At 37.7% G+C, this 18,269-nt stretch overlaps 1 protein-coding gene across 10 annotated transcripts in view; it reads left to right on the top strand.

The window, feature by feature from the left end:
* The window catches only part of DOCK8 (dedicator of cytokinesis 8), an 89,396-nt gene that overhangs the window by 33,912 nt on the left and 37,215 nt on the right, over window positions 1-18,269 (top strand). For all 10 annotated transcript variants that reach the window (XM_085566791.1, XM_085566796.1, XM_085566792.1 and 7 more), the window contains 10 exons: window positions 260-378; window positions 613-706; window positions 1,856-2,018; window positions 9,111-9,228; window positions 10,933-11,003; window positions 11,684-11,822; window positions 13,369-13,470; window positions 14,112-14,207; window positions 15,325-15,559; window positions 16,505-16,669. In XM_085566791.1, coding sequence (XP_085422917.1) covers window positions 260-378; window positions 613-706; window positions 1,856-2,018; window positions 9,111-9,228; window positions 10,933-11,003; window positions 11,684-11,822; window positions 13,369-13,470; window positions 14,112-14,207; window positions 15,325-15,559; window positions 16,505-16,669 — 1,302 coding nt within the window. The remainder of the gene's footprint in view (window positions 1-259; window positions 379-612; window positions 707-1,855; window positions 2,019-9,110; window positions 9,229-10,932; window positions 11,004-11,683; window positions 11,823-13,368; window positions 13,471-14,111; window positions 14,208-15,324; window positions 15,560-16,504; window positions 16,670-18,269) is intronic.

Genomic DNA, 18,269 nt, shown 5'->3' with positions numbered 1-18,269 from the left:
ACCATTGTTCAGTATGCTTTATAACCCATGAACTAAAAATTTTAAAAATCTTTTGCTCTGCAGCAGAAATATGTCACTTCAATGTCCTAGCATTCCACTATTTCACATAGTCTGAAATAAAAGAAGCAGAATGTTTTAGGTGGTCTATCCTCTGATGTTGGTGAGATTTTTCTATGATTTTCTAGTGTATTCTGAGAATCTTTGTACTGCAGCAAAAAGTAAAAAACAAGATGATGATACAGTTGATTTCCCTTTGAAGGGAAAGATTCCAGTAGTGACAAGAAGGCAACACTGCTACAGGCAAGAAGGCTTTCTGAGAGAAGTTTCAACTCAGATGAACCAGCATCAACCAAAACCCTTAACACCTTCTTTAAACAGGTACTCGGTTCTCTTTACTTCTGATTTCATAAGATATTTTTAACCTATGTAATATGAATTGTGTTGGGAAAAGGTACCAGTTATATTTGTGTGGGGACAGAGGACAACTGCAGTCAAGTAAGTAGCAACCCACTTGCTTTGGATGCCTCAAGGACATAGTTCACTCCTGAACATTTTGTCCGTGTTATGAAGTATTGTTACAAAGGTACTGGATTTTTGTCTTTCTCTTGGTAGGAAGGAGACAGGCTCAGTGATGAAGATCTATTTAAATTTTTAGCTGATTTCAAAAGATCATCTTCCTTGCAAAGAAGAATTAAGACTTTACCAGGTACATAATTAATTTTGGATGGAAGCTGTTATATGCATATTTCTCCCCTAAACTGTTCTGTAAATTCCAAACCCAAAATCTGTTTGACTTGGGTTTAAAGCCTATAATATGTGCCATTGTGGAACTTCCTGGGTTTCTGGTGTCTACCTGAACTCAGATATTTTTGATTTTTTTTTTCCTGCATGAATGAGTATGGAGATTTAGATTTAGCTTGATTTTTTTAATTATTTGTTTTTCTCCCTAATTTATAGTGTACCTACTGGATATCTTTTGTTATTATTCAAACAATTTGAAGACAGCTCTTTAAAGCAAATTTCTAGGTTCATTGCTACTTCCCTGCAATGCTTTGAAATGGTTCATATTTTATAGAGAGTTATTAAAATATGTATACATTTCATCTTAACTTGATATTAAAGTCAGCATTAGTTAACAAAGTAGAGAAGTATAGGCAGTGTTTAGCTACTGTCTAACACTTGGCCAGCATAATTTTTCTTTTCAAGTAAATTACAGTTCAACCTCTTCTGCATTGTGGAGGAACCTTAAAAAATATGAACTGAGGGCAAAGCTCTTCTTTCTTTTTAGCTGATAACCAGAAATGGCAAGTCTGAGCGCCACAAACGGCTTTAACTTACCACAGCAGAGAATTTAAATTGAAAGTCTGTTTATAGTGGGGTAAATGTTATCATATTAACTGTGTAAGTGCTCACCACAGAAAGCCTAGCTTTCCTGCTGGGTGGTGCCTGTTTTGTCAGAGATTAGTCTGAGCAGAATCTGAGGGGGAGGGGGAGTAAGAGACAACTGTAGACAGCACACCTTTTGTTTGTCTCCCAGACAAATGTTATAGTACTTGTGTGTGAGAGACACTAGAACATCAGACAGCATATAATATTCCGTCTTTTTTTCGATTTTCTTTGGAACAGTACAGGGTAGACTTAAGGAGCTATGTGCTGCCCTGATTGTGAAGGGATGTGTGTAGGCTACTTATCTGTATCCTTTTTATCTACCTGTGATTTCCTTCCATGCAGCTCAAGAACCAGTTCTTTTTTCTGCACTGTTGCTATGTAACCTTACATATTGTTTTTATTTTTCTTTTATTATAGACTGATCAGTTTTAAATTTTTGTTAAGATTTTGTGATTTAATTTTAAAGGAACACTTAAAGTAGAGATTTCCCCAGCTCCAGAAAACACTGGTTATTGTCTGACACCAGAACTACTCCCAGTGAAGCCATTTTCAGAAAACCGTAATCGCCCTCTCAAAGAGATTTTGGAATTCCCAATTAGAGAAGTGTATGTTCCCCACACCATTTATAGGTAAGAAATAACATATATTTTTAACATTTATTTGAAAAATGTGATTAAGATTCTTTTTCAGAAGTAGAAACAAAAAATATTTTTTTAAAAGCCTAAAGACAATGTGTTGGGCTGATGATTTAATCTTCCTAGCCATTACAAGATAAAATACCTGCACAATATCCCATAATGTGTTTACTAATCTAGCTGTGCTGTCTTTTGAAAAATTTTCTCTATAACATTAAAAAAAACTCCTTTGACACTTGTCATTGATTTGGTATCTATCTATCTATCTATCTATCTCTCTATATATCTATCTATCTATCTATCTATCTATCTATCTATCTATCTATCTATCATCTATCTATCTATTCTCCTTTGTGTTTGTTTGGTTTGGAGCTTTTTTTTTTTTTTTCCCAGTAGATCTTATTATCATTTTTAACACTTCTGGTAAATTTTTATGCTGAGTTGTTTCTATTGTTAATTGGAGTCATCTGAGTGTCTGAGGAAATAATGTGTTGCACTATGAACTTTTTAACTATGAATGAGCACTCTATGCTCTGTAATTTAATTTCTTTAAATCTGTTCTGTTATGATTGTTTCAAGGTTATCTCAGAACTCAGTAGTGTGCAAGTGAGAAATTCCAATAATTTATTTCTTAATAATCTGGAACACCTGAGTGTCCTATAGGAATTTAACAGCAGAAGAACATGTTTCAGGATGTTTGTGCAGTATTTCATTGCTAGTGAGTGGTGTTACAGTAATAGCTAACAGTAATTCTGATGGGGCAAATTTCAGTATTATAGATACAGAAATGTCTTGAAATAATGACTTTCATCAGACCATTGTGTTTGTCAAGACAAGGGAGCTTCTAACAAAAAAATAGATTGTGCTATTCTAAGGGGGATTTCTGATCCTTAAAACAGTGGCTAGATATTATGTTGTATTAGTGGCAAAAATGTGACTACCAACAAGGAATCACAGAATGAAGGCACAGAATAAAGCGATGTAAAGCTTACTCATTTCTTGTGGTGGAAATTAGCTGCTCACTTGACCCAACCCAGGAGGAAACAAGGACAAGATTTGTGGTTCTGTACAACTCAAAACTGCACCATGGCAAACTAAAATATTCTGTGGAGATGATTCACACCTTCACAGTAAACTAGAGATCTGTTTGGCTGTTGGTGGCACCTAGATTTGTGTCTCAGCTTTAAATGAAAGCAAAAAAAGTGGCAGATCTTATCTTACAGTAACAACTTGCAGTGTGGTATCAGCAGGAAATAAGTAAGCCAGTTTGGCTATAGCCTCATTAGAAGTTTTGGAAGAGTTACTCCTGGGCTCTGCCACAATTCAGTGGTATTCAATCTCCCGAGGGCAGCTCACAGCACCGGTACACTAAAATGCAGAGAGTTATGGTACTTCTTCTCTGTGTATCAAAGATAGAATTGGATGATGGTAGAACTTTAATGCAGACTTTTCTATAGGGAAAGTAGTTTTTATAGAATTGAAAGTAGAAATGTAAATTAATGTGAGCAAATATGCCTTTTTTTAGTTTAATGAAAAAAATAAGATAGAATTTTAACTTTTCTACCCGTTGTCTGATCCCAGTAAGTGTCAATTCCAATGTGCAGTCTCACAGTGTCTAAAGGTCTGCTTTTTAACCATTAGTAACTACTGTGTTTCTGAGCTGTAACAACAGCTGAGTCTGCACAGAATATTCTCCCTTTAGTTCTCATCAGCAGCCAAGCATAATGAATGTCATAATGAATACTTCTACAGCCAGACATAATGAATAGCAAAGCCACAATGCTGAAAATTAATTTGTGCTTCTCCTAAAGCAAATTTGATGTCTGCACACCTTCCGTTGCCAGGGTGTCTGTACTGAATACATACATCCACATTAGAGGAAATGCTTGCTATTGCTCAACAGTCACACTCTCTCAGCAAGAGTTCACACCTCACATGCTTAACCTTTGCTTTTAAATCTCCATTTTGATTTTCACACTAAGTAAAAGTCATAGAAAAAAGACAAAGTAGGATTTGTTCACCCTAATTTGTAATAATGATGGCAACAAAGAATAGTTGCCTTCATTAATCTTTACATTGATTAGTGAATCAATGGTAATGACAAGGCTGAAATGCATAGGTGATGTAGGCCAATGAACATCAAGTCCAACTATAACCTGGCACTGCCAGGTCCACCACTAAACTGTGTCCCTTAAGCAGCACATCTACCTGTGACTTCACAGGATAGCCTGCCAATGCTTGACAGCCCTTTTGGTGAAGAAATATATCTTAATATCCAATTTAAAGCCCTCTGATCCTCCTTTTCTCCAGGTTATATGCTCCCAGCTATCTCAGCTGCTTGTCACAGGACTTGTGCTCCAGACCCTTCCCCAGCTCTGTTGCCCTTCTCTGGACACATTACAACACTTCTCTATCCTTCTTGGAATGAGTGGTTCAGAAATGCACATAAGATTTAAGGTGCAGCCTCACCAGCTCTGAGTACAGGGGACAATCCCTGCCCTGCTCCTGCTGGCCACTCTGTTGCTGGCACAGCCCAGGATGCCATTGTCCCTCTTGGCCACCTGGGCACTGCTGGCTCATGCTCAGCTGCTGTCACCAGCACCCCCAGGGCCTTTTCCTGTGGGCAGCTCTGCAGCCACTCTGCCCCAGCCTGTGGCACTGCCTGGGGCTGCTGTGACCCAGGGGCAGGACCAGCACTGGCCTTGTTGTACCTCACACCACTGGCCTTGGCCATGATCCAGCCTGTGCAGATCCCTCCATGGAACCCTGAAGACCCTTTGCTTAATTTAACTGCCATGCAATTTTCGTTGCTTGGTTTTCCACACAGTGAATACCATTTTGAGTCAGAGATTAAACTAACCCATGAGGAGTAACTCTAAATTTTTAATAGAGCCAAATACAAAGTGTTTGATGTTATCTTATTTCCTTTCTTCCAATCTGAAAAGTAGAATCATCCTGTCTTACTTAAGTAATTTTATAGCATTTAGTCATAGATGTGAGTCATGGCTTGCTAGGGCCTTAAAGGTGATTTAGTATTTTCTAATTTTCGGAAATATGTCTGCAAACCATAAATGCTTTAAGTACATAAGTCCCCAGACACTGTGGGGGAGAGGGTGTCAAAGACATTTCAAAGGAATGAATTGTTGGGTTTTTTGGTTTGTTTTGGTGTTTTGTTTTTGGTTTGTTTGGGTTTTTTTTGGTTTTGATTTTTTTGTTTAGTTGGTTGGTTGGGGTTCTTTTGCTTTTTTTTAATAGCTTTTTCCTTTGTGAAAGGAAAAATGGAGCCTCTGTTATAGTCTTTGAACTCAGGTCTTGCAAGCCTTTTTTTTTTTACTGGTGTAATGCCATTATTTTAAATGATGCTATTTCTGATTTATGCTAGAGAGATCAGCCAGCCCACTTTCTTTGTGCACTGTGAAATTGAGCACTTCTTTTTGTTGTGTACTTACATTTCTTTAATAAAAATATTTCCCTGAAATTGTCAAAACATTCCAAGATTTATTTCTTTCATACTCCTCTATTTTTAATAGGAAAAATCATATAATTTAAAGTTTGTTTGTCATCTTATTTTCTCATTAAGTATTAATGAAAATTATGTTGTTTACTGCCACTATGAAATGTTGGTGCTGAGGAAGAGGGATTTGTCACATCACTTCTGCAGTAACTCAGCTTAACCAGGCACAGGAAGTCCTGCTTGTGATAGGGGTAGTACCTAACGCTTAGGGGATTTTTGAAGGAAGGGAAAAAAAAACTTTTCTTTGTGGTTTTGTTTCATTTAATTTCAAACCACTTAGCAATGTTCTCATACTTGCAGTGTGAACAAACTTCTCAGTCTGCAGTGTGAGCTGGAGGCCTATGCTTTGGTGGTAATTGTCCTACCCCATCCTTGACAGGTTTGTGGTGAGGAAAGGTTATTGATGAATGACAGTGTCTCAGTCCTGTTATTGCTCTCACAGCATTATTTACTCCTCTCTGCCTCTCTGCCTGTGGAGTCCAGAGAGAGCATGTTTACTACATGTGAGTCTTCTAAGGGTCCTTTGGTCTAGTTTTACATCTGTTCACCAACTCTTCAGATGATTCAAAATTTTAGCAACATGAAAAAACTAATTCAAACTATTTTCCAAATTACTCATCCTAAAGTATGGAATTTATGACTCATACACATCCTCTTCTTGAAGTTCTGTCACTGTGCTTATTTTCCTAGACAATGACTGACTAGAATGGGTTTGCATGTTTAGTTAAGCATTTGTGATACGCTTTTTAATTTTTAACCTTGTTTTTTGCTGAAGACTACTCACAAAAATTGTGAAAGAATCAACAAATATTGAAAATTGTAACTAATGGGTACATCAGCTTTTGTGTCTCGTACCATAAATTTTAAATGTCAGTGTTAACATCACTCCTCACCTACAGAATATTCAGCAGGGGCTGCTTGCACATATGATGAGTTTTGCTCTGTATGGAATTCTCATCACAGTCATCAGTGAAGATACCTAATATTCATAAAAAGTTTGAGATGCATTTGTTGAGATCTCATATGAGGTGTAATCTAGCAAAGAAAAGGATTTTTTTTTTTGCACATATGCACAAGCAATATTTACAAGCACTAAATAAGAATGGTCACAGACTTGAAACTCTGAATAGATTTTATTTTGGCAGAGAATAGGTCTGTGTTGCTTTGCCCATGGGAAGTGATTAAATCACTGCTAAGCCCCATGAAAATGCAAGAAAGAAATTTGTATGAGAATTGCCATGTGGTGTCCTGTGCCAGGTTAAGGGGACCCTTAGCTTTCCCAGCATGTAACTGATTCTGAAATAGTCTCTTACCACTCTTCTGGGTCATTCTCTGACCCACAGAAGCTGTTGGCATCTGTGCCTCAACCAGGTCTCTGCTGGCCTTTGGGATTTTATTCTCAGTCTAAGTGACACTGCCATGGCTTTTGTAGACTCACACTGTCCCTTGAATAGCTCTTTTGTTTTTCAAGCATATCTGGCTGTATCTGGAGCTAGAGTCCTGCACTTTCTGAAGGGAGAGTGAGGGGAGAAATTTGATCACACTGACCAGAAGTATTTGCTGTGACATGTTGCTATAGTTCTGCTCAATCCAGAGCCTTGGGGAAGATGCACTGCCTTCTGGAGCCCTTATGGGCATCCTACTTGTTCTATTACTTAAAAGACAGCAATATTTGCTGCCCCAATCTCCCTGCTAACTGCCATGTAAAAATGCTCCTTGTCTTTGCTTCTCTTCAGGCTTTTGGAGTGCATGGATGGAGTGCAGGCAGTAGTACTAAGGCAGGGGTCAGCAGTGGGTTTACAGTTCTTACCTGTGTGAGGGAACATCTATTGATTATCGTCTCACTTTCCTGCTTTGGATGTCAGCCATCATTTTCACCTCTGCAGGATATCCAGAGTCAGCATTTGCCTCTGTTCTTCCTCCATGCTGATGGGCTTAATACACATGTAAGCAAGATCCCTAAAACTACTTTGACAGAAATGGCACAAGCTTTAGCTTTTCAGTCCAGTACTTGTTGGAATAATGCTTCCTTGGTCGTGTTCAGCAGAGAGGTCTCTGTGTTTTTACATATCTTTCATCTCAAGTCACTTCTAAAAGTAAAATCCAGTGCCCAGGTACATTACATAGATTTGTGACATCTTGTCCTAGGCTGCAGATTAATGAAGCAATGGCTGTATTATTCAGCCTTCCCTACATGTATTTCTTCACTTCTGGTAGATGTAGTATTGATTATATCCTTCATTTAATATGTCAGTCCACCAGGTATAATTCAGTAGAGGTTACCAATATATTTCGCTCTTTCACTTAGCTTTCCTTAACATCATCTGGGAGAGAATTTGGCGAAGCAAAACTTGCACATAATGTAGTAAGGAAAAGAGTGCACTAGTGTGATAGGCAAAAGTACCATTCTGAATGAAGGGAAAGGCAAATTAAAAGCAATTTTTTTTTACTAAGGAATAATGCTGTGTGCTATGTTGGTTGGAAAGAGTAGCTTGAACTCAGTAATTGAATGGTACTGTCATGTTGAGACACATGGAAATCAGAAGAAGAAACCACAGTTTTCCTGGTCTTGGGATATAGTAAATGGAAGATGGTCTGACTTACTGGCAATATTCTCCAAGGTTGCTTGACTTTTTCAGCTGACGGCGGTACTGAGGAGATATCTGTGATAAGGACAGTACAATTCTCTGTGCAGCTTCTGACTGACACAGATGAAAAGAAATCTTGAAAGTTCATGAATAATCCTCATTGCTTTTCACTGAAAGCCAGCATGCTTCCTCCAACACTTTTCTTATTCCTTACACTCAGAGGACAAGCAGTGAGAATCCTATAGCAGACTGGGAAAACAAGACAGTAAATAGACATAATCATGATTACAGAACCTGTGCATAATCCAGATCTACCTGAAATCTCAGATCCATAAACTTCACCAGAGAAAAATTTTTCTATTAATATTTTTACTCTTCTATTGGAATTATATGTCAGAAGACCATATATTTATATGTCTGACATATAATTATATGTCAGAAGACTATATTTCAAAGCATTATTCATGTTCAATACTAATAAGAGGTAGCTTATAGAAATATTTTTTCAAATTTTCTTATTTGTATTTACTCAGGTTCATTGATACTGCTTTTTGGTTTGTATAACTTAGAAATAGATGCCTTCTTTTTTGCTATAAGCTATGAATGTATGAACTTTAGTTGTTGATTTCCTTGTTTTTATCACCTATGAGTAATTATTTTCTCCTTCCAATATCTGATTATTCACACCTGAAAAAGGAACTGCTTTTTTGAGAGATTCCTGCTTTTCATTACATCGAGCAAAGATAATGTTTGTAACAGAACACAGCTTAGTGTAGGTGAAACCTTAAACATAGGACGTTCTATGTATCACACCATGCAATTTTCTTTTATGTGTGGACTTCTGAAACTGAGTTCTGACAGATCTTTCACTATGTAGGTGGAATTGAAGGACAGGGAGAGGAATGGGCAAGACACTAATTTGTGTGCTTAATTTTCAAGCAGGAATGCTTGCCATTTACTAGTTCTTCCTTATCTTTCTTCCAGAAATCTCCTCTATGTTTACCCTCAGAGGCTGAATTTTGCTAACAGACTGGCTTCTGCAAGGAATATTACCATCAAGATCCAATTTATGTGTGGTGAAGACCCATCCTGTGCAATGCCGGTAATAAATGCTGAGATTTCTTAGCAGGCTTTTGTTTACATGCATTCCTGAGAAACCTCTGACAAGAGAAGTCATTATTTATTTCCCATCAACACAGTTTCCAGTGGGACCTTAGGAAGCCTACCACAGAAAGCTTGAGAAACTTTCATTCTCATCCTAAAGCAGGGCTATACTCCTTATCCACAGCAAAAAATACTTGTGATTCTAGTGCAACCAGAAGCAGGTTGCTCTCTCTCACTAAATCTTCCTACCCTGTTTTCAGAAGAATAACATAGTATTACATCAGTATAATGCTGGAAGTTCTAAATGTAAAATTCACAGAGGAATTCAGAGACCTTTTAAGAATGATACAGTCTATTTTGCAGGGTAACTCCTCTGCATGCACTATGTTTACACAAGTGCTCAGGTATTACACTGGAAGGTAAAAGTTGGGATCTTCATCCCATATGCTCATTATGCCTGAGTATAAATGGATGCACGATCATGCTGCATAGGTGGAGATTTGATTTCCATGTTTGAAACACACTGTGTATTAGGGCATATGTGTATGCTACTAGCAGAGCAGACAGTCCTATCTAGGTTCAGGTTATTCAGCATCTCTCACTGTAAGGTCCCCTATTCAACTTCACCAAGATTCAGAGGTTCTGTTTGAAGTGTTCTAACCCAGATGCCTGCTTCAGCTCGAATTTCTTTTTCTATTTTCAAGACATTGTTTTTGGCTACTTGAGAATTAATTGAGATAAAAATCTTCTGTGATTTTATGTGTTGGAGAAGGAAAACAGTGAGTGGAAATATTACTTTGAGGAAATTTTAGTCCAACAATCTGTTGGACCAAGGACTATCACTCAAACAGCCTTTATCAGTGTGCTGACATTGTTTAGTATATACTTCACAGCTTTGTTCCACATAACCTGTGGACCTGAAAACAGATCATCAACAGTGTTTCCCAAGCTACATTTCTTCCAGAGTTAGAGCTATGCCCTGTGAATGTAACACCTTCTTTTACACAATACTGCATTTTTGATTTCCTTAAATTCTACCTGTGCTATGATTAGGTTTTGACAAATAGTTAGTACAGACACAGTTCATCTTCTCTCTCCACTGTAAGTGACCTTCCTCTCAATACATATATAACGACTTGCACAGTGCAGAGATTCTTGTCTAAGCTCATGTCCCAGGGCTCCCTATAAATTATTTGGTTTCAAGGCCTTACCATAGACATGTGTCTCAGGAAAGCAAATTTGGCACCAGAAATGCCTATTTTTCTTCATTGATTTTAAAGGTACTTTGGACCTCTAAGGTAAGGTGAGATGCATCTCACCTTGAATGAGCAGGTTATAACTGGAAAACAAAACTCCTAAAAATACATTTTATTTAACTTTTTAGCTCTTAGATAAAGACAGTGTAACAACATGTAAATGGCTTACCATAACCTTTTTCCTATGATTCCTACGCTTTTAGTTTATGAGTAAAGAAAGTCATAAATGTGAAGTAGTCAGTGCCTTAGAAATAACTCTGCTCCATTTTCCTGGTGTTTTACCCTGAATGGAGTGTGGGAAAGGTGCTTGGTAATAAGACATTTATGCCAACAAGCTAAGATAAAATTGAGGAGTAATTTTAAATCTTTAGCGATTGTCTTAAAATTTAGACAAGATGATTACAAATAAATGCTGTAGTCCTGATTTTCTATTCTTCTTAATATAGGTAATTTTTGGGAAATCTTCAGGTCCAGAATTTGTCCAAGAAATATACACGGCTATCACATATCATAATAAGTAAGTGTTGTTACTATCTATTCACACGACTTGAGAAGTATTCATTATGATCTCTCTACGTAATTGTTACACTACATAGCTCATCAATGAATGCTATTTTAAGCATTTATATTTTGTGCAATTTGTCATATCTAATTTGGATTGCTACTTTCATTTGCATAAGTGGCTGTTGTAGAAGAGACCTTTGCTTTTCTTGTTCAAAGCTTTTTAGTAGTTGAGAATATTTTTACTATGAAGATTAACAGGAACAGGAAACAGTGCAACTTTTAAAATCATTCACTTCAGTAAATTCATTGATCCAAAAGAGTTGTAGGGACATTCTCATTCTCATAAATGAGAACTTGGGATTTAGGACTTGCAGAATACTTATGCAAAAATCCAAAACAGAGATTGAAACCTAGAGATACTTGGAAGCTGAATCTGCCCAGCTGATATTGTTTTCTTTTGATTCAAAGCTGTAGGTTGTTCATAAATATAACATCCACATTCTTACTGCATAAAAATATTTAAAGTTCATAAAAATATGTGTGTATATATATGTATATTTTGTTAAATTCAACTCTGTTTTCAGGAGTTATCTGGTTGTATAACCATAGCATCTAAAAGCCAACTGGCAAATTTGTCTCTGTCTCAGTCTTACATTTACATTGAGAACATGCTTGGCATTTTTTTTTTAACAGATCTCCTGACTTTTATGAAGAAGTCAAAATTAAGCTGCCAGCAAAACTCACAGAGAAGCACCATCTACTGTTCACATTCTACCACATCAGCTGCCAACCAAAGCAAGGAGCATCTGTTGAAACCCTCCTAGGGTATTCAGTAAGTTCCATGTGACACATAAGAGTGGGGGTGTATGGGTGTGTGGGCGTGTATATGTGCGTGTCTATGTGTATCCAATGCAGACTCTCTGCTTATCAAGAATTTTGTAATTTATTCCTTTCTGGTTGTGGCAATACATCAAAATCAGCGGAGGATCTTAGTGTGAATTCATGGAAACGAGGTGCCACCAGAGTTGTGTTACATCCTCATCCTATAATTTTACTGTGTTAACTGTCTTTGTACTTAATGAATTCACTTGAATCAACTGAAATATGTGCCTAAATATTTGCAACAGCAATGCTTTATAACACATAATCTCATTCTGTTAGATTCTATTTATTGAAAAAAAAATAACCTAAACCATACATAATTACAATTATTACTGTTACCACGTTCATACATGAGGTAACAGCTAATGTAATATTTTCCTTTAGGTTTTACACGGCACTTCATTTCTGTTCTAAATTGTCTTTTATCCACATAAAAAATTTAAAAACCAGAAAGACTCCAAAAGCTAAAATGTAATTCTTTTGCCTTCTTTATCTTCATGTTGAGACTAGATTGTCTTAGGTTAAGAAATACATGTTGTAGCATAGTCTCTCTGACCTTTTTTTTTATCAAACAGTATTTTTAAATTGAGAGATTTAAATATAAAAAGAAAACTGAAGACGATGATGCTTCAGATTTGAAAATGTCCTAGAGCTTTGGTCAGCAATTGAAATGTGGAGCCAGACAAGGACTTTCCATGCTTTCTTGCTATGAAATTTGGGAGGCCATTGTATTTCTGTATTTTTGATTGTTTGCTTGTTTGTTTCTTTGTTGGCTTTTGGAGTTTTTAAACCACAGTACACAACCACAAATCCTTGCAAAGGTTTAATTTTGGTTTTGTTTTTGTTTTTGTTTTTTTTATGGACAGTTATAGTCCCAGCAGTGTTAGAGGGATTGTTAAGAAATAAATTAGTTCAGAACCAAGATTTGGCATAGGTGAAGATTTAATTTTCAAGTTTTTGTTCACCTAAATTCAAAATGTAACTGCCCTGTGATATTCAAATGCCCAGGCTCTTTCAGACTTGAATAAAAAATTAAATGTGTCCAAATATTAGTGGAGGGATATGACAAATCAGTCTGGCATGGTGATCATAAGGAAGATGTTCAATTTAAGCCCAGAAAAACTTTAGCTGTCAATTCATTTCAATACCAAGAATCAATGTATTCGAGATACATGAGTTTTTAAATCAAAATGTGGGTTCCACTAAATCCTTCTGATAGGATTTATTAGAAAAATGTGTGACACACATGAGAAGGTTTGTATTTGTTTTCTTCAAAAGAGATGGTTTGTAAAGCAGTCTTTTACATTTTTCTACAGTAGCTATCAGCTATCTTTGAATTTAAAATACAAAGAAATTACTGTTGAATGGGTTAGAGCAGAAAAGCTTGGGTCAATATCTCATTTGTTGTTTTGTTGACTGTATCTAACAAATTAAATAAATAGGTCTAACCATTTATCATTAGGAATATAGCTGTGTTTTCTCTTCATTTGTTTCAGTGGCTGCCAATTCTATTAAATGATCGTCTTCAAACTGGACATTATAGTCTTCCTGTTGCATTGGATAAACTGCCTTTACACTACTCAATTCACTCTCCTGAGGTAACAAACAAAATTATTAAAAGATAGTATGTAGGAGAACAACATAAGTGTTTTAGAAACTAACATTGCTGTCTGCTGGCAGGCAGTGCCTCTTTTTTGTTCTTTAGAAGGGGAAAGTCTGAGGAAAAGTGTTGTTGTTATTATTGTCATTGGTATTAATATTTTATATCATTATACTATTTTTTAACAGTACTATTTTTTCTGTGACTTTGTGGGAGGGGGAGGAGAAATGGAATCAGGTGGTATTACTGGAGCAGAAAACCATGCCTTCTCAGAAAACATGGCATGTAGGAAACTTGTCCGGGAGTTTAAACTGCACAACATCACCACGGAATGCCTTTGGCAATGCTTTGACCAGGAAATTTTAGCTTTAACAGTATTCCATGAGAAGATGCATACTTACATGGTCTGTGCTAGACATCCAGCTGAAATTCTCTAAATATCCCTGCTCAGTGCATCAGCTTCTGTCCAAGAGACTGTGAGAACAAGGAGATTCTTAGCTGTCATCCTCTGTGTGGCACTGAATTAGGATGTCTAAAATGAAGTGAATAGTGGGAATAACCTATAGACCCTCATGTAAACAGACTTTCTGTTTGAGCATTAAAAGGAAGATGATTCCCATATTTTTCTTTCCATCACAGAAAATTCCATCTCAGACACCCCCTATAAAGTGGGTTGAAGGACACAAGGGCGTTTTCATTGTTGACGTTCAAGCTGTGTCATCTGTTCACACCCAGGTAATGCGTCAGAAGTAACATACAGCTGTAGTTTCATTTTTTAAAAAATTCAGATTTACAGGCCAATTTAGCAAGTTTATGAAACAGAAGTGTTTCAGCCCACACAGTTTATAAAAAATTTAGGAGCTATGAAAATAACCTGATATCCTCCATGAATGAAATCCTTTGGTGAAATTAAATCTATTGGTGGAAGTGAACCAAAGACCACTCCTGGCAGCGAGTCACATGGAGCAATAGGGAGCCTGGTGTCCTCTCAGCTCTGCAGGGGTCTGCTCAGGATGTGATTGAAAGGTGCTGGCAGAGCACAGTCCCAGTTTCTGCAGTCTGCATCTTCTGTTCTTCAAGGCTAGTTCAGACAGCATGTCCACTGAACTAGCCAAATGAACTAGTGCACTGAACTGTCCAAAGCACCTCCCCACCTCCATTGACATGTTATATACCACCAGTGTGTGTTAAGCAGCTCACCTGTCGATGCCATGTGCTCTGGGGACACAAGCTTAGTGCTGGGTGAGACCTCAATGATTCCCATCATTTAAATGCCATAGGAAATTGGATCTTTGCCCATCTTACTGAGATGCTGGTTTGAGGCAGATCAGCTTTGTTTTGTTTCTGCTGCTTTTCGGTGGCTCTTATCCCTTATCCCATTCTAGTTAAGCCTAGTAAATATGTCCTAACATCTGAAGGCCCTGATGGACCTGAAGCAGGTCCATCACCCCTTTGCAGCATGTTTTTTAAATACAAGTGGGGCATACTCATATGGCACATAACTTGTAGGCACTCAGGTGTGAGTGGCAGATGGACTATAATGTGACAGAGTTTTATCAAATAGAAGGAAAACTATTTTCATTAAATGAAGTGATCAGTTTAGGGAGGGCAATAACTTTCCTGCCTTCAAGCTGATCGCACCACAGTCTGAATTTGAACCAGATGGATAGGAGCAAACAAAGCACTGTGACAGCTGCTTTATAAGTTGATCACTCAGAGCAGAAACTACTGAAAGCCAGAAGGGCAAAAATCTTTCCTTTCATCCCATGAGGTAGTATGATCAGGCTTTTCTTAGCTAGTGGTAGCCTGAAATATGTCAACTTTGTTAACTGTGAGTGCACTGTATTTGCAGGATAACCATCTGGAGAAGTTCTTCACTTTGTGCCATTCTCTGGAAAGCCAAGTGACATTCCCCTTTCGAGTGATGGATCAGAAGATTACAGAGGCTTCACTGGAGCATGAATTGAAACTCAGCATTATCTGTTTGAATTCTTCACGCCTTGAACCTCTTGTCCTATTTTTGCATTTGGTACTAGATAAACTTTTCCAGCTGGCTGTACAACCTATGGTCATAGCTGGCCAGACAGGTATTTACTGGTTCATGGCCTTCAAATACTTTGCAAGCAACCTAGATATGTGGGAGAAATGGTTGCTGAAATAGTCAGGCTTGGATTTAGTATTTAGGGTAGCACACTTCAGAAAGAGTTGTGCTGGTCAAGATAGAGTCTCACTGCACAATTTAATCAGGCTTAACAGAGTTGCTTCATTTTCTCTTTCCCCCTGCATTTAAGACTCTTAGTCTCTGGTTGGAAGGTACATTAAACTGTAGTAATTTACTTAGCTGAAAATATAGGTCAGAAAGTGGGTTGTGGTTCAGCTTTGTTTGGAATTGAGTTGTTTTGCAAGTAAAACACCAGCAAAATAATTATCCTACAACTGACACTGCTGTCTGCATCATATCCTCTGCCCAAAGATCTTTAGACAGAGTTGAGTGAGCACAAAACCAGAGAATATAATAGTGAACACTGATTTTTGTTTTACTGAGATGCCAGTTGCCCATAACATATTTAAGTCTGGAAGAATGGCATATTTGCATACAGTGGTGTAGGTAATTTCCTATCTCGTTCAGATAATGAACATCTGTCATTCACTACAATATTTGTGCTAAAGCCTGCTAGTTTGTATTTGTTTGTCAACTGGAGAGTAATGAGTTTTAGTATTCTGCAAGAAGATAATTTATAGGAAATATGTGAAGGCTGCTAGAAATGTAATTAACAGTTACAGTCTGCTTTTATGTAGCATAAAGTGACAGAATACCAGTGATTTGAGTGAAAGTCAGTGGGTCTGCTAAAGAGTGTTTATGAGCCTATGTAGACTTTGGGTCTGCTCAGGCATAGCAATTGCTGTCTAAAACTGAATTTGTTAAGGACTGAATTGAACCTTGCAAGATTAGTTGTTGATACGAAGAATGCTCTCATTTAATTATATTATACACTTCAGTGCTAACTCTAGTTCTTGCCTTTGTTTCACAGCCAACTTCTCACAGTTTGCCTTTGAGTCAGTGGTTGCAATAGTGAATAGTCTCCACAACAGCAAAGAGCTGAGCAAGGACCAGCATGGAAGGAACTGTCTCCTGGCATCTTATGTGTACTATGTATTTCGTCTGCCAGACCCACAAAGAGAAGTGGTCAAACCAGGTATTGTTGGTGCAAGGGTTGCAGAAGTATTTTTTTATTGATACATGCGGTGAAGCATGACACTTTCGAGAGAAGGATTTAAGGTACTGACCTTTAAGATAGCAAACACAACTTCTCAGACCCAGACTGCATACCATTTAAGCACTCCACTGTTCTGATATACCATTTTCTCAGAGTAAGATCATGAATATCAGCACTGCAAAGAGCAAAATAGATTTGCCCTCTTAATCTACAGCCCTCAGTTATTAATTTAAGATGAAGGGCTGAGGTGAGAGGTTTCCACAGCTACAAGCAATATTGCAGATTCATGAAGATGAATTCAAGAGAAATTGCCTAAACTTGCCTGAAACATTTTCTAGAAGAGTTTTTTTCGTAAGTTAAAATGGCCTTAAATGCCAATTTTATTGACCTGTACATGAATAAATTACTTTCCGTGCAAAGTAACCTACTGCCAAGTGGTGTAGGGCCAAGCTCACCCAATGTCTCCTTTGCATTAAGGATGTCATTAGAGGATAAAATATTGTATGACCAATAGGTTTAGTCAGGTGATCTCTCTCCTTTTCCTAGCCCTGGTGAGACCATACCTGGAGCACTGTGTCCATCTCTGAGCTCCCCAGTACAAGAGAGACATGAACACGTTGGTCAAAAATGGGCCAAGGGCCATAAAAATGACAAAAGGGTCTGGAACATCTCTTCAGTAAAGAAAGGCTGAGAGAGCTGGGCTCTTCAGCCTGGAGAAAACAAACTTCAGGGAGGATCTTCAGTGTACAAAAAGAGCTGAAGGGAGAGTGCAAAGAAGACAGCCTGGTTGTTTCCAGTGGCACCCAGTGACAAGATCAGAGACAATGGGCACACACTGACTGAAACAGAGAGAACATGAGGAAACACTTCCTCTGAGGGTGGCTGAGTACTGGTACAGGTTGGCCAGAGAGGTTGCCTGAACCTCTCACCTTGGAGATAGTAGAAAGCCATCTGGTTGTAGTCCCAGGCAGCTGACTCAAGGTGACCCTGCTTTGGGCAGAGAGGTTGGACTAGATGGCCGTCAATGGGCCCTTCCAGTCTCGACCATTCTATTATTCTGTTGCAATCATTATCCTAAAGCCTATAGGATTCATTTGATTAATTGGTATATGTTCAATGGTTTACCACGAGCAGCCGTGCTGTGGGAGCTAAAGCTTTTTTTCTCTTTTGAATATTAATTTAAATCCCCCTTGAGGTACATTTAGACTGATGTTGGGATATGCAAAAATCTGTGAGCTCACAAACACTTGGGAATTCTTTGTCCTGTAGAAATAAGTTCTGTGGTAAAACTGAAAACCAGATATCATTTAGTGAAATTCCTGCTGGCGGTTCTCCCCACTTCCTTGGATACTTCAAACATGGCATTAAATCATGTGTTGAAGGTGGTATTTTGTGTTTAGACCTGCGAATATTGTCTTAATCTACAGCAAATTTAAAAGAACTGATGGAAAGAAAGAGATATTATAATAGTGGTGCTACTTAGGTAGCATCTATTAATCTTTTGGTATTGCTTGTGTAATGACCCTGTTAGCAGTTGACTGGGACAATATCTGTAACTTCTCTCTCAATGTCTGTGTAG

Source organism: Lonchura striata, chromosome Z (genome assembly GCF_050655825.1).
Source record: "Lonchura striata isolate lonStrDom1 chromosome Z, ASM5065582v1, whole genome shotgun sequence".
In the NCBI taxonomy this organism is placed as follows: Eukaryota; Metazoa; Chordata; class Aves; order Passeriformes; family Estrildidae; genus Lonchura; species Lonchura striata.
Note: the sequence above shows the minus strand (reverse complement) of the source record. Positions and strands in the feature narration are given on the sequence as shown.